General features: G+C 39.0%; 1 protein-coding gene across 1 annotated transcript in view; it reads left to right on the top strand.

Annotated features, from left to right (window-relative positions):
* Positions 1-14,101, top strand: part of LOC128087817 (orofacial cleft 1 candidate gene 1 protein homolog) — a 41,658-nt gene that overhangs the window by 17,924 nt on the left and 9,633 nt on the right. The window contains exons 4-5 of the mRNA XM_052697733.1: positions 3,970-4,036; positions 4,342-4,518. Coding sequence (XP_052553693.1) covers positions 3,970-4,036; positions 4,342-4,518 — 244 coding nt within the window. The remainder of the gene's footprint in view (positions 1-3,969; positions 4,037-4,341; positions 4,519-14,101) is intronic.

Raw genomic sequence — 14,101 nt, 5'->3', positions numbered from 1 at the left:
CATACCTGTTCCTGCTTACTGTCATTACACTCCTTAGAGCATTTCAGGCATTATTAGGTTCCTGGAGCCCTACCAGATTGACAGTATTTCCAGCTACTTCTTTGTTGGCTGTGTTCAAACAAGGCCCCAAAGGAAAAAAAAAAACAGCAACCCACAACAAAAAACAACAAGAACAAAACCATGGATGAATCTGCTGAGCTAGTTTGCTGATGTTAGAAACAGTTGTTCATATTAAGAACACCTAATTTAATTTCATGAAAGAGACATAACATGCCAGTATGTGTATGAATCTAAGGTATGCATTTCCTAAAAGGAACTAAAACTCTGTCATTCCAAAGTTGCTCTTCTTTTTGACTTCCAGCTTGCATAGGGACTGCTGTCTGGAAGCAGTAACTTTAACTTTAACTCTAAGGCTGCTGATGAGGTCTGTCTGTGTGATCTTCGTAAGCAGATAAGGGTAGGGAGACAGCTCAGAGCAGAGCTTGTTTACAGCAGGACAGAAGAAAACAGCTAGACATAAATGAGGGCTGACGGTTTCATGAAGCACAATTGGTTGATCACAGATTCAATATGACTGCCCTGAACTGAGCGATGATCCGTACAGTATGCAAAATTCACTTTCTTGCTGGTCTGTGCCCACCAGCCTTCCAGCAGCTTTCCCAGAGCCCCTCAGCCACGGCTTTGAGTGGAACCAGAGCTGAACGCAGCATTGTTGTACCCAATTCCTTTTGACAACAATCACATTCTTTTAAAAACTTCATAGGTTTTAGTTGTCACTGGTTATAAATGAGGGTTTTTTTTTTCTTTTTTTTTTCTCTTTTTTTTTTTTTTTTTCCCCTTGCTGCTGCTGCTGTTGCGGTGCTCACTACTCTTGCACAGACCTGGGCTCCCCAGTTTCGGATGCTCCTGTTTTTCTTTTGTTTAAATTGGTGTTGTTAAGCAGACTGCAGGCCTTAATGCCAACGGTGCACGCGGTGGTGACTGCAAAAAGGCATACAGAGGTTCAGGTCGCTTTGAATTACATGCTGATTATTCTGTGTTGTGCTCAGCTACTTCCGTGTCCCCTCGCCTTTGTCACACTGCATGACACTCGAGTTAAAAAAAACTAATATACATTTTTAATAAAAAATAACAGGCATGACTTTGAACTCATCTTTGGACCCTGTTCTACAAGTAGAAGATGGTTTCTGGGCAGAAATGCATACATGTGCATTCTTCTGGATATGGTCACACAACTGGATGTTGCCTGCAAGTTGTCACTGAGAGGGCTTTCTTCTGTTTGCTGCTGGAAATCTAAGTTTTGTAGATCCGTGAAATGATTAAAGGACAATCCCTTTAGACATGAATTTGCATAAATACATAAGTTAACGAGTAGTGACTAGCGATAAAATGAATATAGAATGCCACTGAGTAATTTTGTGCCTATTATCTGATAAGAAGACAAAGTATCTTAAGGGGGGGGTGTTGGGGAAGGAAATAAAAAAAATAAAAGGATGTAATTTAAAATACTTAAGGGTGCCCATATGTAAACAAGAAGGATGGAAGAATCAGGTGGAGATAGATATGAAAGGAGAACTCTCTTAATTTCCTCTGAAGCACAAAGTGACAAGAACATGTGTTGATTACACAAAGGCCACCAAACTGCTCTGTTATTTAGTTACTTGAAGAAGAATCCCTGGAAGGATTTCACCCTGCTGTAGAAAATCAGGTGTTGCTTTCATTCAAAAAATATGAACTCACTGAAAATGCCTTTTCAAAGCCTAATCAAGGGACAAGGGCATCGTTTCTCTCAAAGCTCTTTGTAAATAGGAGTCACAAGCATGCTGCATCAAAACTCAAAAAATATTCATCTGTGATTGCGCGAATGAAGTGCAGAAGAACATACATGGCTGTATCTCTGAAAAACAGTAATTGGTGCTAACTGTACTGAATATAAAGAAGCCAAATAACAGCAATAAAATCCCACAGTGTGTGTTTTGTAGGTCTGGAGGAAGAGGAATACTTTCTTCTTCCCATCCCCCCGCCCCCCTCTCATTGTGAGGGAAGTGTCGTGTGTTTTACAGAATATAGCAATTCGAAGCTGACTGTGACAAATACAGCCTGCAATTGGTTTTGCAGGGAAATCTGACATGCAGAAGGAATATGTGTATAGATAGAAAGTAGTGCGGATCATCTTAATTCTGTCAAAGTTGCAGATGTATCTTGATGTATACCAGTTTAAAAATTTGTCCCAGAATTTTTGTCTGGGTGTTATTTTTTTTGCTGTTAACGTAAGGTTTAAAGCTTTGTTTGGTAATTATATACAATTTATTAAGAACAATGAAGATACAACATTTTTATAAATGCTGCGGCATCTTTAAAACTAACTGAATTAAAATATTAGGAATGTAAGTAATGCATCAGTACATTAATTTTGAAAGAGTTATAGAATTCTAAAGGTGCTCACTAAGCCAACGTGTATTTTAGAAAGATTTTTCAGTTGGGGAAAAAACATTGAAAGCAGTATGGTGACTTTCTGAACCTATTGAATTCTTGTCAAAATTATCATTAACTTCATTTGTGCTGCACACAGCTTGTAAGAATTAATTCTGTTGCTTTGGTACTTACTGTAGCTTCCAGAATGCATCTAGTTCATTTTTGCATGTTTACATTTTTGTAGGACAGTAGTCATCTTGATTTAGAAGAATTCTACTGTTGTCAGACTAACATTTACACATGTATGCATATATTCATATATATTAAGTTATAATATCTATATTAATCTGTCAGTACTATGGTTCTATTGTTTTTGACAGATTTATTGATCGTGTGCTGCAAGCATTGCTTTTTACTGGAAATTGGCACCCACAATCAAATGGGAAAGATGGATGCTCTAAAAATTGCAATTTTTCAATTATTCTTGTAATTAATCCTTTCGTATTGACAGTTTCCAGGAGCTATGTTGCCAGGAGTGGTCTTTGTCACTGGACAATTAAGCAACTGGCTTAAAAAAATTGTGCTCATTTCAGGAACTGCCATGCGAGATTTGAAAATAAATAGGTGTGAGCTGTTCTCTTGCTTTGATTTTGGCTTTGATTAATACTCCCAGATGTTCTTTGTTTTAGATAATCTTTGCCTGCTTTGATTCTTAGTGTCCATTACTGGGGTCTGTAGCTAGGCATGAGCTCATGTGAAGTTCTGCAAGTGTTGCGCAAGGTTTTGTACCAATGTAGACTTCAGCACTTGGACCTTCCTGTTGGTACCAATATGGCCATGTTTATTCTGGACCTTGCATCCCCATAGGAATTAATTTGGAACTTGTCATGACCCAGTTCCTCCAGTAGCTATCATCTTGTTTTCACCGTAGCTGCTGTTGGTGCATACCTAATATTAAATTAATTTTTCATTGTTGCAATGACTCCTCTCCCCTGGACCGTGATCTCTCTTTTGTAACCTCTCAATGTAAATTATTTGGGATTGTGTCCATTTCATCATCTCATATGAAAGTGTGGAGCTCGTTCATTTCCAGCTGCCCTGTGATGAACAGCTACACTGGTTATGTAAGTGGACTTAGGAAATGCAGAAGGGGGGGGTGTCAGGGAAGCCTGTCTGTGGATAACATGAATGACCAAACTTTTCTAAATGAAGCACTGCTGTTCTGCAAGTGAAATAAAGCAGTCTTATTCTTTATTTGTTGAGGCTCCTTTGCATTAATTAAAATTGGTTAAAAAAAAAGACTAACAACAACAAAAAAAAAAATCACAGTATTTTAATGTGACCTTCATTTGGCATTTGTTTTAACTTTTCTTCTCCTATTTTATTTAATTCTTCCACTGCTGTTGTTCAATTAGTGTTTGACCCCTTTAGCAGAGATGTAAATTAAATGACATTTCAATGCCATCCCATATTTAAAATACTGTGTTAGTTGTGGATCATAAAGGATGATCTTCGTTCTTTAGCTAATTTATTCATTTAACAATTTCCCTCCAGAAGTTCCAGCAGAAGGCTCTGAAGCAAACTAAGCAGAAGAAATCCAAGTCGGCTGAATTTCTGATGGGTGAGCCTTGCTTGATGAGTTATTGCTCATAATTTGTGTAAGGATTAATTAACTAATTACAGACAAATGGCTGTGGGCGAAATTTTGCTCTTGCTTGTCAGGGTGCAATTTGTAATTATTTTAATCATTTATTCTTTTTTTTTTTTTTTTTTCCTGAGTTAATTTTAACCTAATTCTGTTTTGGCGACATTTGAGGACGATACACTTGAGTCTTTCAGCAAAGGAATTACTAGAAGGAATTTTCTGCTTGTCATTGAAATACACTTTGCTGTAATGTGCTCTTCTGACCTCCTTGTTTTCTGTAGTAAAAGAAGAGAGAGCAGCAACAGAAGGCATTGAAAATCCAGCTTTTAACATCAGCAGCGCAGATCTTTCAGCATATCAGACTTCAGAGGAGGACATTATTAGACATGACAAGCTGCATAGCACCCTTGCAGCTCACCAACAAAAACTCAGGCTGCAAGCCCATGCTGAACCAAGAGGTGAGGCATCAAACCGGATTACCCTCAAACGGAGTGACAGCAGTTGCACTCCTCATCGAACCTGCACATTCCGCCGGGTGTTCCCATCCTGATGCATCCCAACATCCACCCCCAAAGCCCCAAACGCCTCTGAAAACATTGGATGATTGCAGGTTTGGGGATCTGTGCTCCTTTTTTGTATTCGACTGGCTCCCCTTACTGTGGATGCAGGTTGCATGGTGCTCCCCCCTGAGCAGATGGGAGTGCAGGGAGCCAGCTCTTCTTATGGTGAGTCCCCTTAATTTGTACCAGGTTGGATTTCGGAGGCACTGTAGCAGACAGATGCTGTTCCCTTGCTGGCTCCCGAGCATTGAGTAGCTTTAAACAGCTTACAGATCAGTGATTGATTGTTGTCCTCAGATCTCCCATATGCCCTCAGTCAATCGGCATCTTGCCTCTGCTTTATTATATTTTTCAGCCACTTGTGCTCAGATATTTAGAGCAGAGACTCCTGTTTGCTCTGCTTTTCCAGGGAAGCGATCCTGCACAACCTGGTTTTTAAGCTCAGCTGTGGTGTGGCACCCAAAAAAGATCCTGTCTCATGAAGCAACGTTCATTATTTAGGGTAATGCAAACTATTAGGATCTTTGGTGACATCAGTTTTTTGTATTGCAGAGGTTTGGTATCTTTGAACCTATTGCTTAATTACTCCATTTTGAATTATTATTACCACTGAATGTTATGACTAATGGTTGTTTTTACTTAGTAATATCATGCGATTAAAGAATGACTTGGATTGGAAGGGGACTTAAAGCCTATCCCATTCCAACCCTCTGCCATGGGCAGGATTGTTGCCCACCAGATCAGGCTGCCAGGGCTCCATCCAACCTGGGTTGGTGAGAAAATACAATGAGGAAAAAGGTGAGAAAAAGAATGTAGAGACATCTGATAAGTTATATGAGGAAAATCTTGGACTAAGTTCTGAAGTGAAAGCAATCGTTTCTGAAGTCAGACTAAAAATCTTCCATAAATATGTATTGAAAATATCATTTTATTGGAATGTGCTGTATCCTTATCTTGAAGTGGACTGTAATCAACCATGAATATGTGAATGTACATACAAAACCCAAAATCTCCCAAGGTACCAAAGCAAACAATACAACTTTAAGGTATCCAGCTCACCCAGTGCTTCCTATCAAACTCCCAGGCAGTGATGCCACTTGGTGAGCACCCTTGAGTACTCACAGACTTATTTAAATAAGTAAGTACAGGCTGTTGAGCCAAACTCCAGGTATTTGCTTTTAAAACCCTGGACCTTGTTGTGTTAATGTTTTATCCTCACAGGCCCAGAGAGCCCATGGCTCCTGATAGCCTCTCTCACAATTAGGTCTGGCTTTCCATTTAGCTTTCACGTGACTGCATAGTGCCACATGGAGCAGGAATTCTCTCTGCAGCCTGTCAGAACAGTGATTAAGCAGACAAAGGAATTGATTGTTTTTTAATGAAATAGTCTATTTGGTAAAAATGAAGTTGAGCTCACTGGAGTCTGTCCATACTTTCAGTCGTTGCTTCAGAAATTTATGAATAGTCTCTTCAAGAAAAAAACACTTTTACAGACTAAAATGTGTTTTTTTACCCATTATGGTGAATTCTTCATTCACAGTATCATTCAAAAAAACAACAAAAGCCAACAACAACCAACCAGACAAAATATAACACCAAAACCCTCTTTTTTTTTTATTTTTTTATTTTTTTTTTAAGCACGGAACAGAAACGAATTTTGCCTGGAACGAAACAGTTTGATTGACAAAGTGCTTTAATGGGAGATGAAGGCTTACTGAGAATTAAATATTTTGTTTCCCCAAACTCATTCTCCTTCACAATCTTTTGCCCATCTATTTAACCAGAAGACCAGTTATTCATATAGCTCTGCCTCTAATTCATGCAGCTGTTAAAAAAAAAAAAAAAAAATCATCCATTTATGCCATCATAAAAAAAAAAGTCTAGATTGGAAGAGGCCTTTAGAGATTACCTGGTCCAACCTTGCATTGAATTATTCTTAGTCTAACTTCTGTCAGAACTTGTTTGGCAGTCACAGGGGCCAGTTCAAACTTATTGTGGGCTGCTAACAAAACAACAGCTTCAAGCCTGACCAGAAACCTGGGAAAAATTGAACTACACCTTCTGGTACCTCCTGAGCTAATTTTCTCCACCCCCAAGTGTAATAGTACTTCATTAAAGAGGAAATGGAAAAAGCCAGCTACATAGAAAAGCATGGTATGGCATGATTGTAGTGAATGGTAGTATTTCATGGTCCTGTCCATGACCACAAGATTCTCTTCTAGCTCTCAGACCCCAGGCTGAATCTTGGTTACTTGACAGGGAGTAGCATTGGTCAACTCTAATTCTTGCTGTTAAACTGCACAACCTAAAAGCAGTTATAACCTCAAGCACAATTATTTAATTGCAGTGTTTAGCAGATTACAGGTTTAGAACACTATGTAAATATCAGGCTGGATTTCATGCTATGCCCTTGGAGGCATGGTGCTGAGATGGCATTGCCTTTCCATTGTCTTTCCACCTGTCACCTGTGTCCTCAATGGCAGCAAACAGTAGCTACAGGAGTGCTAGCATTTCCTCCATCCTACAGTAGTGTCACAGCCTGTTCCTCCTTCTGTGACTGCTGGAGGGAAGTATTCTCTAGAAAAACCTCCACCTGCTACTTTTGAGATGCCTTCTCACAACACCTCTGTGCTGAGAATACTGAAAGGAGTGTATATAGTCAGCTTTGTGTTCAAGACAGCCTCAAAGTCTGTTCCTGGAATTTGACACACTGTGCAAAATACAGATTATTTAGGGACAAAATTGCCTGTGCAGAAGCCCATCACATTGCAGCTTGCTTTCAGCTGGCCCCTACCCACCTTAATTCGCAGGTATGATAGAGCTATATTGACTTTTCCATTCCCTTTCCTCAGATAACAGTACATCACCTGAAAATGAGTGTGTGAACTGAGTTTTGCCTTGAATAGCTGATGAAATATTTCCAGTTTAAAAAGTTCAAGTATTTTTTCAGAGAGGATTTAGTTCTGTGTAGAGCCAGGAGTTGCACTCGATGATCCTCGTGGGTCCCTTCCAGCTCAGGATATTCTATGATTCTATGCTCTCGTGACTCTGATACTCCATTTTTTCCATTTGTCAGGCCATTTTATTCCTTACACTGTCATATTTTCAGTGATGGACCATATTCCCAATGTTATCATCAACAGTAGACAATTATTCAGGAATAAGCTTTTGTGTAACTTTCTGCTGTCTGCTTCCATTACTGCTCTTATAGGATGGTGACCTGGTGTTGCTGTTAAATGTTATAGTGACCCAAGGGAACTGGCTGTTTACTCAGATTTACCAATTATCAGGCACCTAAATGGTTACAGTGGGTTCTACCCTATTTTCTCTTCATGATACACTGACCTTTTGCTGATCGCTCCTAACCATCATGTTTGTTTCTTTCCCATATTTCTCATGAAATTAAGGTCGTCTGGCAATTTTTGCAATTTATTTGTTCCTGAAAATTCTCAGTTTACTTGTGACTACATCCAACCAGCTCCTTCCTCCTTTCTTCACCTCAGCAAATATTCGATTTGCCAGAAATTTTCGCATTAGTCATCCCAGTGGGAGGTCAGATAGTGGATAAACAGACAATAGAAAAATATTTAGGATCACATTACCCATAACTGGAGTAAAGGATGGACATTTCATGTGCGCCTGAAATCAGGGTGAGCTCCCATTGCCTTTTTTCTTTTTTCCAGAGGTATTTAAATCCAAAACACTAGGGAGAGTTCCCAAGTGTTCAGGTGGGCTTGGTGAAGTCTGTGCCTAGCAAATCGCCTTGGCGGAAGCACCAAACCGCCAGGAAACTGCCTGCCCTCTTTGGCTGAAGGCAGAACACGAAGGCAGTTGCTCAACCTTGGATGAATGATGTATGTCACAAGAAATCCCTTAACAAAGGGCTATGTATTTAGTGTTTTATCATAGGCCTGCAAAGCAAACATTAATCTTTTCCAGCATTCAGATCCTCAGCTATTGTGAATAGTTAATTTGCTAGTGGCTTATAGCTGTTTGTACTGCTTGGTGCTCACCACAGCCACAGAACTATAAGGCTCTGGTCCAGCTAATCCCGAGAAGAGCTCTGTGGGATGGCACTGTTCACATTTCTACAAGATAGGTGAAATTTCTAGCCCAGGCATGCAGAGGGAATGTATGTCAGAACAAATTAGTCTGTGTTCTTTCTGGGATGCCAGTTACGCATGCAAGCTGCAGAATCCAGGCACAGGGCTATCCAAGCATCCTACCATTACATGATCCACCTTGCACCCGGCCTCTTCAGAGGCTGTGATAGTCTGTGGCTTTTGCATGAAAGATGAAAGGAAGGCTAATTGTCTTCTCCTGTATCATTCACAGTAGAACAAAGGCTAGAGGCAGTCTGACCCTAAATGTTGATGTTTCAGGTTGAATTGTCTCCAGATGATGAAGAGTGCTCATTTTTTTTTCCTATCATCCCCAATACACAAATCCTTTTTCAGAACTAGATTATCTCCTAAAATCAAAAGCCCTAATTAATTCTACCACTTCATCTGCAATAGGCTCTGTTAACATCTCATATCATGCTCCAATAAATTTGCCCACAGAGATTAACATAGTTTAAAAAGAAAAAAGAGGGAAAAAAAGCTTCAATTGAAGACCAAATCTATTTTAATTAGCATTGGTATGGTATGGTATGGTATGGTATGGTATGGTATGGTATGGTATGGTATGGTATGGTATGGTATGGTATGGTATGGTATTAACATGGCTATACTGCTTCTGGCAGCAAATTAGCATCTCTATGTAGTCTCCTGCTGCACCACCTCCTAACTGCAGACTTGGGCTGAACATATCTAACATGGTGCTGCCTGCATCCTGTGAGGAGCATCCCACTGTGAAATAGAGCAATTCTGCCCCTCATCAAAAGCCAAAGTAAAGCCCTTAGCCTTTGCTAAGAGATGAGTTACTACTGAAGGTAGTTCAGCTGTGGCAGGACAAAATAGGCCTTTTTCTGCTCAAGCATGTAAGCGAACAAAAGCTTTGATCTGCAGTGTGCAGACAAAAAGAGTTTTGGGAAGGAGCCACCTGGGATAGCAACTTGATAATAAAAATACCAGCAAGAGCATCAGTAACACCAGACTGTTAAGAGAGAACTGAGGATTTTTGAAGTCTAGTTTCATTCTAAGGAGTTGTTAGATACCCACTGGAGAGACAGTAAGCATGAATGAAAAAAAAGCAGGCAACTGCTGGGAATTCATGTTTATGTTGCCTGCGAAGAAAACGGGGCCTGTGACATTGGCATTTGCATTGGACATAAAGATTTGCATAAAGTGTGGAGCTAGACATGTGAATCAAAACTGTATCTTTTTTTTCTTAAGCAACAAGAAAGTTTATATGTAATAACTCAAGTTGTGTGTCTGTGGTTCCATGCTTTCTGATTTCAACAGGGACTCGAAATGGAAATGCCAAACCCAGTATGCAGGGCATGATGGATCACCATGTATGCATAGGAATAAAAAGGGTTGTCATTGGAAGTAATTTTGCGTTGAATTACACAATGTGTAATCCAATTGAAATCAGCAGAACAGCACAAGGTGTAATGTAGTGTGCAAAACGTGTTCCATTGCATGCAATTTTGACAACGGGGATACCGTGCCACTCATCTAAGTAATGTGCTAAAATTGAGTCTGTGAAAGGTATGGGAAGAACTGTGAAGAATGGATGCTTTTTATAATTGGGAAATACCCTTTAAGAAGGGTATGTAAGATATGTTTTTAAGGCTAATTTATAGCACTTGGGAATTGTTTGCTTCATAGTAGTGCTGTTGAAACTCTGAGCTTCTCACTGTTCCAGAAAGTTCCTTTGATGTGACTGCATTGCACAGGATCAGCTGTGCACACCAGCCTGGTAGCACTCAGTGTCCATTTTCCCCACTGACCTATGTCGTGTTGTCTAACAGTGTTCCTAAATGAACTGCAACAACAGTAAATCTTTCTTCAAGTCTTCAGTCAGCAGCGTTTCCCCAGGAAAGCTGCAGGTCTCACACTGGTTTTCCTTAGCACAGGGCCCTCGGTTGCCTGTAGGAAAAGGAATTAATCCCATGCTGTACATCTGCACAGCGATAAACGTGGTGAGTCTTCCAGGAGTGGATTGGGGGAAAGGAAAGTGGGTGCAAAGAGTGTGGGCTAGGCACAGCATGTACCATGCTGCTCAGGCACGAGTGGCCCCTTCACCAGCATCTTGTCAAAGCTGACAAGTGAGTTTATTCAAGACTTGCAATATAAACATCAGACACAGTTATGTGGTTTGCTCATTACCTATGGTCTCCGCTGAGGATAAGGAAAATGACATACGATACCTTTAAACTTTAAAAATCAAAAAGAAACTTGTTGATGATAATATTTAACAAGCTGTGTTTTCAAGATAAAATCTACTCTACCGGCTCTTGCTGCATGGCTCTAAGTTTGAAGATGCCATTGAAGCCTATTTTTTTCATTGAATTCTTCCTAGTCTTATTAAAATTTGAAGTTCCATGTGTAAAACAGCCCACTCCCTGATATATTTGATGATAGTCTGAAATGACTTAATGCTTCCCAGCAATCCTATTCTATGTCTGTATCTCGAACATACAAATAATATTTGTCTACACCTATAGGTAACAATTTTAGATCTAAATCCAAAATAATAGCAATTTATCTTACTTAAGGCATTTAGCTTTTATAAGTAATGTAGATCAGCTTATATATATTACAGTGAAGGCATTTGTAATGGCCACAATTGGAGACAGATGTAACTGGTACTGTGCTTCAGTAACCATATCCAAAAATCCAAATTAAAATATAATTTCAGGTTAATTTGTAATAATTTTCTACTAATTTCTGGCAAAACAAGAACAGGAAATTACTGTTAATTTGTGGATTATATACCAAATCACTGTCTTATTTAGAATGAAAACTTTCTTTCTAACATTTTCATTAGATGTGTATATATCTAGCAACACAATTTTGGAATAAAAACTCAAAGCATTTGTTCTGAAAGTTTCTACCTTTCCTAAATTATTTTCCAGTTTTAAGTAATTTTTAAAAGTCTCACCTGAAATCTCTTCTCTTCCCCTCCCAGTCCCAAGCCAAATTGAGATAGGCACCTCTCTTAGAGGATATTCAGGTTTGGCTCTGGGATGCTGCTTTGGTTCACGTGGTTGCATGTCATTATAAAGAAACCAGGAAAAAAACACAGAATCTTACAGTGGGCAGCCCAGAGAGCCATATCTGCAATGCTTCAAGAGCATTTTAGGTAAAATGCCATCTCAGACTAAAATCAGTCTTTCCTCTGGCTTATTCAGAAGACTTTCACGAGTTGCCTTATAAAGAACTCCAGCAATGTAATACTAAGTCATTGTTAGGGATATCTGCTGACCATGCTGCTACCTAAAATGGGAGGGCTCCTACTTAGTAAGGGAAGTTGGCTCAGACCATGATCTGTGTATCCCATTTCACAACAAAAAATTTGCTTATTCAGCGATTTTTGCATTTGTCTCCAAGTATCATTTAAAAAAAAAAATGAATGCCTATTCAAGCAGCTAGTAATCAGCCACTTGGTTATTAGTAATTCCTTCATTTTTACACTGGTCAAGAGAAGCTCAACCCATCCAGTGAAGTTTTATTATTTAACTTTCATTAAACTCAAAACTTAAATCAGTAGTAAAATATAGGGGACAATGCAATAATTGCCTGTCATCACAAATTCTTGCTGTACCCATGACATGATATTGGTATGGGCTGTCTGATTTCTTTGTGGAGTAGATCTTGCAGAAATGCCCCTTACTTACACCATTTCTGTGGTATTCTCAGGACATGAACTGTATAATTGACTACAGACATCTTAACTTAAAAGCCATCTTAGAGTTTCATCCAGTCCTAGTAATGTGCATGGAGTCCCATGGGCTGCGTTCAAGGATTATGCTAATTTTATTAGCAACTCCTCTTGATTTAATTAAACTATACAAATTCCCACCTGGTCACTATTGTGCCAACACCCTTCCTTCCATTTTTATTCGAACATATAGATAATTCTTGTTTTTGCTCTTCAGTTCTGATATTCTGAATTATCCATTGTGTTTTCCACATGAAGTAGCACAATTTTGAAGGGAATGAATAGAGTTTCAAACTCAGTTGTTGGGTCTGAGTGATTCTCTGGTTCGAAGCAAATAGAACACATTTCCAAAGTCAGTTAGCTCTTCACAGCAGCAGATATTCAAAATAACTTGCTTTTTGAAAGCACCAAGCCGTCTGCTGCTGTTTAAAATACCTGCGAGCAAGCTCTGTATTAACGTTTGCTTTACCGTGTTTATACCATGAAGCAGAGCAATGTGAATTCCTTAGTGGACTGTTAATTTACATGTTATACACTTTCAAATATTTCCAAAAGCAAACGTGAAATGATTAGTAATCCATTCACGTGCTCACAAAATGTTATTAGTAAAATGCCTTAGGCAGTAAGTTATGTTGACGAAAATTGATAATTTTATATTTTAAATCTAAAGTAACCTTCTCTGCCTCCAACAAAACCAGAGTCCAGAGCTGCTGGTACTACCTGGAGCTGTGTTGTTCAATTCTCAGTGTATGTTGAACTGAAAGGAAAACAAAAAAGTAAAATGAGATTAGAGCGAGCATCCGAGGTTTGCGGGGATTTCTTCTCTTCAGAAAGCCTCTCTGTAAGTTTTCTTATGTCCTGTACTTTAAAATAGCTCATTTTCTTTAAAGTCAGCGATTCTGACATTTAGCAGTCTTTCCATCTATATGGACTTTAAAGACTGAACATTGCTATGGAGAAATCAAGCCTTCTTCTGATTATTTCTGTATGACTTTGTGTCTGCAGTTGTGCGTTGTCCTGGCTGATCCGAAGCTCTTAATGAAATGCCTCATGCTCCACAGAAAGTGGTTAGGGTTGTGCTTTTTCAAAGAGGACCAAAACCCAATTTTGTTAATAGTTTTGTGTGTGTATCTCTTTTTTGAATAATAGTTTCCATGCCTTGTAGACTCAAATACAACATGACACTTCCTCCTAAATGCCAATTATTCTGTCGTGAAGAGTTCTGCAAAAGTCTGCTCCCCAGAGCTTAGTCCCAAACCCAAGGGATAAAGAATATAGTGCATTAAAATTCAGTAGAATCTGTTGTGATATAAAGACCGTGCAGAAACCCTATGCTATCTGACTACTGCTTGTATGTTTGCAACACATACTTTCCAGCCATTTACATTTATGACTATGAAGTAACTGAATAGAGATGTATCGTCATTTTCTTCTTGAGCACATGGGTGAATTATTTTACTGACATGTGCAGGGGTGTTCATATAACATCGTGGTGCTTTGTGATAGAGAAAAACAATTACAGTGAATAAGGTAGAATGGCTCTGTTATTGCAGTACATAAGACTTTGATTACATACTGCCAAGATTCATACCAGTCTAGTAGTTGTTGACAGATAAAGTAACAAAAATGAAACTCATTTATTTTTTCTTTA

The sequence above is a fragment of the Tympanuchus pallidicinctus genome, unplaced genomic scaffold, assembly GCF_026119805.1.
Source record: "Tympanuchus pallidicinctus isolate F22 unplaced genomic scaffold, pur_lepc_1.0 scaffold31, whole genome shotgun sequence".
NCBI lineage: Eukaryota > Metazoa > Chordata > Aves > Galliformes > Phasianidae > Tympanuchus > Tympanuchus pallidicinctus.
Note: the sequence above shows the minus strand (reverse complement) of the source record. Positions and strands in the feature narration are given on the sequence as shown.